The sequence below is a fragment of the Propithecus coquereli genome, unplaced genomic scaffold (genome assembly GCF_000956105.1).
Source record: "Propithecus coquereli isolate 6110/MARCELLA unplaced genomic scaffold, Pcoq_1.0 Scaffold168, whole genome shotgun sequence".
In the NCBI taxonomy this organism is placed as follows: domain Eukaryota; kingdom Metazoa; phylum Chordata; class Mammalia; order Primates; family Indriidae; genus Propithecus; species Propithecus coquereli.
Genome location: NW_012141413.1, coordinates 3,611,798 through 3,622,475, shown reverse-complemented (window position 1 = coordinate 3,622,475; position 10,678 = coordinate 3,611,798). Strand labels below are relative to the sequence as shown.

Here is a 10,678-nt window from a genome sequence, read left to right as displayed (position 1 = left end):
TTAGGATTTTTCTCTGGTATGAATTCTCTTATGCATGGTAAGATCTGAGCACCAATTAAAGGCTTTGCCACATTCTTCACATTTGTAGGGTTTCTCTCCAGTGTGAATTCTCTTATGTGCAGTAAGGTATGAGCACTGGCTAAAGGCTTTGCCACATTCTCCACATTTGTAGGGCTTATCTCCTGTATGAACTATCTTATGTGCAGTAAGGTATGAGCACTGGTTAAAGGCTGTGCCACACTGTTCACATTTGTAGGGTTTCTCTCCTGTATGAATTCTTTTATGTTTAGTAAGGTATGAGCATGTATTAAAGGCTTTGCCACATTGTTCACATTTGTAAGGTTTCTCTCCTGTATGAATTCTTTTATGTACAGAGAGGTCTGAGTACCAGTGAAAGGCTTTGCCACATTCTTCACATTTGTAGGGTTTCTCTCCGGTATGAATTCTCTTATGCTTAGTAAGATATGAGAACTGATTAAAGGCTTTGCCACATTGTTCACATTTGTATGGTTTCTCTCCTGTATGAATTCTTTTATGTACAGAAAGGTCTGAGTACCAGTGAAAGGCTTTCCCACATTCTTCGCATTTGTAGGGTTTCTCTCCGATATGAATTCTCTTATGTTTAGTAAGGTATGAGCATTGATTAAAGGCTTTCCCACATTCTTCACATTCATAGGGTTTTTCTCTGGTATGAATTCGCTTATGTATAGTAAGGTGTGAGCACCGGTTAAAAGCTTTGCCACATTCTTCACATTTGTAGGGTTTCTCTCCGGTATGAATTCTCTCGTGTTTCGTAAGGTATGAGCACTGATTAAAGGCTTTGCCACATTCTTCACATTTGTAAGGTTTCTCTCCGGTATGAATTCTCTCGTGTTTCGTAAGGTATGAGCACTGATTAAAGGCTTTGCCACATTTTTCACATTTGTAGGGTTTCTCTCCAGTATGAATTCTCTTATGTTTCGTAAGGTATGAGCACTGATTGAAGACTTTGCCACATTCTTCACATTTGTAACATTTCTTTCCATTATAAATTCTCTTATGTTCAGTAATATGTGAGCATTGTTTAAAAGCTTTCCCACGTTCTTTACATTTAAAAGATTTCTCTACAGTATGTCTCATCTTATGTCTATTTAGATTTGACAATTTTCTGAAGACTTTCAAACATTTATTACATTGGAAGATTTTGCTCTGAGTAGTTTTTGAACATTGCTTAAGTCCATTATAACATCCTTTCTGCTCCTGACACTCACCCACACTTGCCCAGTCTTTTGTTAAGTTTAAATTCTCAAGGCCACTGCTTCCATATCGCCTCAGTATCACTTTTTGGAATAAAACATTTATGTGCTGCTCTGGCAAACAGTCTTGGGTGGAATGAGAAGACACAGCTGAAAGAAATTTAGAAAATAATAAATTATCCCAGTTATTTTTCAGAAACAAATATATATTACAAATTTAATATGTAAAATTATGCCAAGCACATTACCAAGATGGCATAATATTAATGCAATACACATGCTCGAATTCTCTTTTAGATATGTAAAATGTAATACAACTAACTGACCAAATTGCCTTTGTGGGAATTCTAAAAATTAGGTAAGAGTTTGCAGCACACCAGGTGAGCACAATGCCAAGAGCCACACAAGAGGGGAAGAAAAGTTTGTTATATTTACCCACCCGCCTCTCCTCTTTCCCAATACATAGAAGTAGACTCCTAACTCCCAGCTTCTCTCTCAAAGAAAAAGAAAATCCTTCCCGCTGTCAATCCTTCCAGCTTTTGGGGGCCTTTCCAAAGACGTGTTTCTGTCTCCCATAACAGAGTGCAGAAAGGGATGGTGCTATGGTTTGAAAGACAGACTGGGTGTGCTAAAACCAAAGGTAAAATACTGTGACAGCAGCAGAGACTTGAGTACCATAGACAGAGAACAGGTGCAGCAAGTGACGACAGGCTCATAAAAAGAAATGTGGGGAAATTGCTTTAACTGGAAAATAAACATAATTCCACAGAAGAAATATCCTAAGAACAGATGTGAGATTCCTCAAATCTCTAGTACAGTCAATTGGTGTCCAACTCCCCCAGGAAAAAGACACTTTATAAAGTTTGTGAAAGGTGGCTTTTTTAAAATTATTAAATCTCAACCAAAGATTACAACATACACAAAACACCAGAGTAACATAGCCCAATCAAATGAAATTAATAATCAGAAATCAACCACAAAGCAATAGAAATGCATAATAAACCCACAATATTGAAAATACCCATCTTAAGGATGCTCAGTGAGTGAAACGGGAATACAGACTACTAAATAAAACCAGAAAAATGGGATGTGAGCAAAAAATAAAAGCATAAAAAAGGAATTGTGGAGCTGAAGAATAAGAAATGACTGATAAACTCTCAAATGTTTTGAAAAATAAAAATAAAGACATAAAAAATCAAGCAGCTCAACATGCTTCAGCTATGATAAATACAAAGAGACTTATAACAAGACAGATTATAAGCAAAGTTTTGAAAGTCCACACACAAGAATCTTGAAAGCAAGAGAAAAGTTACATGCCATCTACAAGCATGCTCCTATGAAATTACTAGTGGATTTATCAACAGAAACCTTGCATGTGAGGAAAGAATTGGGTAATATAGTCAAAGTGCTGAAAGAACAGAAACTTAAAAGCAGAAATACTATACCCAGCAAAACTTCCCTTCTGTAATAAATGAAGAAAAAGATAAAGACTTATCAAGATAACTAGATGCTGAAAAAGTTTATCACCACTAGTCATCCCATGCAAATGTTAATCAAATGACAGTAGGTCACAATTAGGCACAATATATTTTGAGGCAAATCCTGTCCGATTTCATAAAATATACTTTAAGTCAAAACTTTCACAAAAGGCCGGGCGCGGTGGCTCACGTCTGTAATCCTAGCACTCTGGGAGGCCGAGGTGGGCGGATTGTTTGAGCTCAGGAGTTCAAAACCAGCCTGAGCAAGAGCGAGACCCTGTCTCTACTAAAAATAGAAAGAAATTAATCGGACAACTAAAAATATATAGAAAAAATTAGCCGGGCATGGTGGTGCATGCCTGTAGTCCCAGCTACTTGGGAGGCTGAGGTAGAAGGATTGCTTGAGCCCAGGAGTGTGAGGTTGCTGTGAGCTAGGCTGACGCCATGGCACTCACTCTAGCCAGGGCAAAAGAGTGAGACTCTGTCTCAAAAAAAAAAAAAAAAAAAACTTTCACAAAAGACAAAGAGAAATATTAGGCCAGGCACACTGGTTCATGCCTGTATCATAGCACTTTGGAAGGCCGAGGTGGGCAGATCACTTGGGGTCTGGTGTTTGAGACCATTCTGAGCAAGAGCAAGACCTCCTTGCTACAGAAAATAGAAAAATTAGCCAGGAGTGGTGGTGCGTGCCTAGTAGTCCTAGCTACTTGGGAGGCTAAGGCCAGAGGACCACTTGAGCTATGATGATGCCACTGCACTCTAGTCAGGTGACAGAGGGAAACCCTGTCTCAAAAATAAAAAAAATTAAATAAAAATGGTTCATTCACTGGAAATGTATGATTTATTTTTATATTATATATATGTGCATGTGTGTTTGTGTAAGTTGCCAAAAATATGAAGCAAATGCTGACAGAATTGAAGGAAGAAATATGCAACAATATAATAATTGTAGGATATTTCAATATCTCACTTCCAGTAATGAATAATAATGCAAGACACAATATAAATAAGGGAATAGACAACATGAAAGTAGTATAAGACAATTATTCCTACCAGACATATAGAGAACACTCCACACAATGACAGCAGAACACACAATCTCAATAGCTCATAAAACATTCCCCTGGATATAACACCTGTTAGGGCCAAGTGTGGTGGCTCAGACCTGTAATCCTAGCACTCTGGGAGGCTGAGGCAGATTGCTTGAGGTCAGGACTTCGAGGCCAGCCTGAGCAAGAGTGAGACCCTCATCTCTTCTAAATACAGAAAAAATTTGCCAAGTATGGTGGCACACGCCTGTAGTCCCAGCTACTCAGGTGGCTGAGGTTGCTGTGAGCTAGGCTGATGCCATGGCACTCTAGCCTGGGCTAGTATGAAAGTTCTTTGAAAAAAAAAAAAAAATAGACTACCATACAATTCAGCAATCCTACTAGTGTGTATATAACCAAAGGAAATAAAATCAGTTATCTCAAAGAAATATATGTACTCCCATGTTCACTGCAGCATTATTCACAATTGCTAAGATATTTAAACAACCTAAATGTCTGTGAATGCTGAATGGACAAAGAAAATATGGTATATATACACAATAGAATATTACCCAGCTATAAAAAATATTCAACCATTTCAACAACAGAGAGGGAGCTGGAGGACATTAGGCTACCTGAAGTAAGCCGGGCACAGAAAGACACTACTGCATGGCCTCACTTACAGGGGAAAACTAAAAAGGTTGTACTCACAGAATCAGAAAGTACAAAAGTGGCTGCCAGGGCCTGAGGTGGGGAAAAATAGGGAGATGTTCAAAGGGTACAAATTTTCAGTTATAAGATGAATAAGTTGTGTGGACCTAATGTGTAGCATTGTGACTGCGGCTAATACTGATGTTTTGCTTCTTAAAGTTTGCTGAGAGTAGACCTTAAGTGTTCTCATGACCAAAAAAATAGTAACTGTAAAGTGATAAATATGTTCATTAACTTGGTAATACCAGTCATTTCACAATGTATACACATACTGAATCATTGCATTGCACATAATTATATAGTTATACAACTGCTTGTATAGACGTGAAGAAAATCCACGTCACCCACACATACATATGTATGATTGATGCAGTCCCAGTAAGCTTCATAAAAAACAAGAGAAAGTAACAAAATAATAGTTATTAAAAAATAAAGTAAAAATTGGTGATTAATATATGCTCAACAGTGTTCCAATCTGCCCAAAGACATAATATATTTAAGAAATTTAGGGAGTAGACATATTAAACTATATTAAAGTTGAGGAATTTGGGAGTATAGTTTAAAATATTAGTCAGAATTCACACACTAAAAACAGAATTTTGAAGTAAAATAACATATTTTATTGTATGTAGGGAGATACTTAATGTTCGATAATGTTACTGAGCATGAATTTCTGTAGAATCATATTTAATACTTCCACAGGATAGGAAACCATAGAGCAGAAAACATACAGCATCTGCCTGTGGTGCTCCTGGGATCTCTGAACCTAATGCAGATATCACCACTGCACTCACATATTTCAGGTATGATGCAAAAAGGGAAATTACAAAATGGTTTAACAGAGTTCCTCAAAATACACAGATATTCCCACGTCCTGAAAAGCAATGGAAGAGCAGTCAGATCCTGCAGTCCCTGATAAGCCATGAACAGGACTTGGGTTTTCACTGCAACCTCAAAGGAAGGTCACTGAAGGGGAAGTCAAGTCCTTAGATAACTTAAGAACAAGGAACAGAGATGCCCATACGTGAGAAACAAACCCAGGCTGCTCAGAAGCCATTTCTATTGGAGCAGAACTTCCCAAACCACACAGTAAGGTCTGGCTTCCTCTTTGACCTTTGGACCTCTCACCTGTGTCATCTGCTTCATTCACTCCCACCTACCTGGGTGTTCGGCTACTGTCTCACGTCTCTTCACCTTCCAGGGCTCTTTCCTTTGCTCCAGACAGGTGATCAGGTCTGGCTTAGAGGCTGCGAGACCTGTTTTATTAAAAGAAAGTAACATGACTCTTGCTAGAATTCTGCAATTACCAACCTAATACTGTGCTCAGTAGAGAAGAGTGAATATTATAGAATATTTTAGAAAATTAATCCCAAAGTACCATATCCTGATAAACTTTAGAATATTTAGAAAGTACTTGAAACTTGTGCATCCTTGGCTCCATTACCCAGTACTAGTCAATCAGAAATTGATGGTGGAAATTAGATTTTAAGTTGTGGACAGCAATATTTTATACCATTAAATTTCTGGGATTACCACTAATCTAGAGTGAAAGATACAAATCAGCTCAGCTCAAAAAAGAGTAAGATTAATGTCAAGATAAAGAAAGTTGAAATTTTTTTTTCTATACCAACAAATCCACCAATTTTCCTTGGAAACAGTAATCTGAAACCCATTCATACAAAGCAGAAACTCCCAGAATCATTCAACAAAGGAAGGATATGAAATCCTTAGTGTGGAATAGAAATTATGTATTGAAGCTATCCTCACCCAGGGAGAACAGGTTTCTGTAGTTCTCCAACATCACATCCCTATACAAATTCCACTGAGCAGGGTCCAGGCAAGCCCACTCCTCTGGAGAAAATTCTATGGTCACATCCCTGAATGTCAACAGTTCCTGAAAGAAAAACACATATTTACAACGTGGCCGTGGGAAGAGTTCTTAATGTGACTCCAGGTGAAATGGGAGAAGGAAGAATATTGGTTCTTGCTCATGAGTGACTGGATTTATTCAAAAAGACAATTTTTAACACAGAAATATTCTGTAATGTATTCTCTAACTTTGAGGAGAGAAAATGACATAAGATCCATAAAACTGGTGTAGATACTATAGCTTTCTGGATGATACAGTATAAAATTCAGGTTGCCAACACAGCATCTACATTTTCGAGTGCTATATTTACATCATACAGGATAAGTTGTATATATATTTCAGATGGAAAAGTCATGCTGAGTTAAAAGGTATCTCTCAAACTTTAATGTGTACAACAATAAACTGGAGACCTTGTTAAAATGCAGATTTTGATTCAGGAGATCTGGGGTGAAGCCTGAATTTCTGAATTTCTAACAAGCTCACCAGTTATGTCAATGCTTCTGGCTCAAGGGGAATGTTTTTCAAACATCCAGTAAGTGGCAGAGCCTGGCTGTATCCTAGTTCATCTGACCAGGAAACAAAGATCATGGCCTTCATTTTCCAAAGCAAGCTATATGCAAAGGAAATCTAAAAAGAAAAAGGAGCTTCCAGATTAAATGTGATGGTTTCTGCACATCAGTTGGTAAATCTTCATAGGGACCTATTAATAAAAAGAAAAATAATTAACTCTATGGTGAAAAAAAAAAATCTGTCAGCGAGAACTTAACCAAGTGAATAAAATTAACATCAGCTGTTAATCGGACAAATTACTTTCAGATGCCAATGCACACAGACATCATGGCTGTGCAAAAACAGTAAATTTCTCAATCTAATCATGAAGAAACATCAGTTTTATGCAAAGTTAAAGCTACAGCTATCTCTCATGTTCTGTAATATCTAATAGTTTATTCATTCATTCATTCATTCATTCATTCATTCATTCAGAGTCGTGCTCTGTTACCCAGGGTAGAGTGCTGCGGCATTAGCCTAGCTCACTGCAACCTTAAACTCGTGGGCTCCAGTGATCCTGCTACCTCCATCTCCTGAGTAGCTGAGACTACACGTGCATACCACTACATCCAGATAGTTTTTTTCTGTTTTTAGTAGAGACGGGGTCTCACTCTTGCTCAGGCTGGTCTCGAACTCCTGAGCTCAAGTGATTCTCCCAGCTCAGCCTCCCGGAGTTCTAAGATTACAGGTGCGAGCCCCCATGCCCAGCCTCTAATAGTGTAAATAGTCTTTCTTTAGGATCCTAGAGAGCAAGTCCCTTCTACTTATTCTCTTTCTCAGAACTTTCTGAGCTATTCTGGGCAGTTAATGTCTATTTCACTAATCTGGCTCTACAGAGAGCTAATGGAACATCCAGACAGAACGTGAACAGTACACGTCCCCCTTCGTCACTGGTGGTATCCCAAGGCCTGAACTCATCTCCATTGGGAATCTTGGGCTGCAAAGATTTTGCTTCCAAGATGTTCAGCAGCCACAAAGGGAATTACTTTTAATATTGCAGGTCATAAATTTACGGTGAGAATTGTTCATGGCATAAGGAAGCCTGGATGGCGAGAATGGAGAGAAGGCCCTGGTATATAAGAAAATAGAATTTTTCAGAGCCTCCTGACTATCATTAAGAATAAAAAGGAAAAAATAGTTGAAAGAAACTCAATAGGCAGAAACATCAAAGGAGAGAATAGTAAAGGTTTACAGAGTCTAAACACATGACATTCCAATAAGAAAAGTGAACACAGCCCCTGACCTGGGACATAATTACCTGAGAACCAGCCACTTCTTCCTCTTCCTCCTCCTCTGAAATGCCTTCTTAGGTAAGATGATCTGAACAAATCACAGCTGCATCTTGACAATGTGCCTTTCAAGGCATCAGACAACCCCTTCACCTGCTGCCACCACACCCACAGGCAGAAGGACCCTCAAGTGCATAAAAAGTGTATCCTTCCTTGTCCTTTATTACAGGAGAGTCAGGAACTTCTACATGGAGAGCAAAGTGTGTTTCTTCTTTCCTGACTTCAGGTGCCCTCTCCTGCCACAGTCACCAGTAAAGTCTACTGTAACAATGGAAATATGGGCCACACTGAGCTGCACCTACAAACCCAAGCAGAGAAGGCCCTGTGACCTTCCTTCGGAACAAAATCTGAACTCAAGTCTCATGAATATAGCTCAGAGCCCTAGTACTTGACCCTGGCCTCAACTTAGAATCACCTGGAGCACTTAAAACCACATGGATGCTCCCCCGCAGACCAACAGGCAGAATCTGCATGGAGACAGGTGATAGCGTTCAAACTGGCCATGTAATTCTAACAGAAAGCCTGGACTGAGAATCTCTTAGAATGTGCACATAAAGCATTTGCTAATCTTGGCCGCCCTCTAAGTAATGTGATCATGCAGGTGTGGAAGGGGCCATGAATTGCCTCCTTTAAAAAGTCCCTTGTCAGTGCTGATGTCGCTCCCCCTACACGTGTTATCAGTAGCACTCAGATAGAGAAAGCCGGCACAGCACACAGAGCGCCGTACACCCAGCACTCTTATGGCAAAAATACTTTTGGTCCAAAATAAAGACCACCAATCACCATCCTGAAACATGGCACTCCCTTTAAAGTTTACAGAAACTGGAGAAGGCAGCAAGAAGTGTCTGAGTTATTCTGCATTTGGAAAACAACACGTACACATGCCTGAGCATGTACCGTGCTCACAAGTATGTTATGTGCATGGAAAACTCGGTTTGCGAATTCATCCTCATAACGCCCTGGGAGGTGGATACTAAATGTCCCATAATTCCCAGGATTTAGATTAAGGGCCCACCCTATTTCTTCTTTTGTTTATCCATTATTGATTTTTAAAAGAAGATGTACAGAATACAAGCTAAATATAGACAGATGGGAGGGATACAGGAAGGAAAGGTAGAGGGAAGTTCAGAGGGATTTTTCATTGTTGTGTTTATATTTACTTTCTTGAAACTCGTAGAGCAACTATTAATACTAAATCAAATGGAATGGAAAACAGATTGCTGGGTGGAGTATCTCCAGAAACACAGGCTTTAATACAAAAGAAATAAATGAAGGCCCCAACACGATAGTCTTTTGCTCTCATTTATCTTCTTTTATGTTTGGAGAAACTGTGAGCACCAGCTCTGGAGAGACAGCAGGAGAAGCAGCCAATGCTCTGATCTCCTCTAATAAGTTCTGTGCAGGGAGATTCCAGGGTGGGGCAAGACCTGGAGCAGGCTCAGAAGAGGATGAATCTGGGCAGGGCTGTGGCAGGGAGAGGGCCCCAGTCTTCTCATCTCTCTATGCCCCTGGAGTATATTCACAGTTCTCTTTCCTCAAGCTACTTGACAGAAACTTGACTCCTAGAGTTTGTATAATTTCATTCTACTTATACCACTCTCTGGTATATTCTATAACATATAATAACAAGCAATTTAATCAAATTCCTTAGGGGTTTTTTTTAGGACAATTATATTAGAAGCTAAATATTTATTCTTAGCAAGGTAAAAGCAATAGAAATAACAATAAAAACAACTCTTCTGTCCATAAGTAACCTCCAGGTGGTCACATCAGAACTCACAACGATGTAAGGGAAGTGTCCGAATGAAGCCAACGTCCCCTGTACCCCTCCCTTCTTTGTACTGACCACATGATGCTGAATTCAACCATTTTTCCATTTGCTCCAGAGTGAATGTTCCTGGATGTAGGGACTGTGACTGCTTCATCTGTTTTCCTAATGGCCGTATGAAATGGAAGAAAGCGGTTTGTCTGTTAGTTTGTGTCTCCAGACCTCTTCCTTGTTATTTACCCAAGTACCAGAAAACTGGAGCAACTCCCACTGGGTTCCAACCAAGGAGATTTCTTCTGTCAGGAGAGGAAGAAACCGTCCCTCTCCTCTGAGATGGAACCAGAATTAGATCCCGTTGTCGGCCTGAACCTAGTCTGCATGGGACATCCCCAAATGTCTTACATACTCCTAGGGGCTGGTCAGAGTGTCCCCAGTGAGCCTGCGCTGATGTCCCTCCCCAAGGTGATTCGGTTAGGAGAGACTCACCATGACTCCATGGGGCGAGGATAGAAAATGGAACTGCCCTGGTGCAGCAGCCACCCTGGGATCCACATGTGAGATTACCTGCCTCTGATCCGCTAACCCTGGAATATGACCACGGACAAGAAGACTCTAGTCCAGTACCACAGTGTACAAGCATGTGCGGTTGCGGGCATGGCTCTGAATATTTTGTGGCCCTCACCTCTTACTGCTGAGGTGCTTGTTGACACTTACTGATTCTGCCACCAGGTTCTGTTTACACCAGGAGCC

The 10,678-nt window shown here is 39.9% G+C and overlaps 1 protein-coding gene across 2 annotated transcripts; it reads right to left on the bottom strand.

Annotated features, from left to right (window-relative positions):
* Positions 1–6,253, bottom strand: LOC105808156 (zinc finger protein 681-like). Of its 2 annotated transcripts, none has more exons than XM_012641725.1 (3): positions 6,220–6,253; positions 5,613–5,708; positions 1–1,385 (listed from the first exon to the last, which is right to left on the bottom strand). In XM_012641725.1, exons 1-3 carry the CDS (start codon positions 6,251–6,253, stop codon positions 1–3), a joined length of 1,515 nt encoding a protein of 504 aa, XP_012497179.1. The 2 variants fall into 2 exon arrangements, with proteins under 2 accessions (XP_012497179.1, XP_012497180.1); XM_012641726.1 differs by having other exon boundaries at positions 1–1,359; positions 5,683–5,708.
* Positions 6,254–10,678: the final 4,425 nt, after the last annotated feature.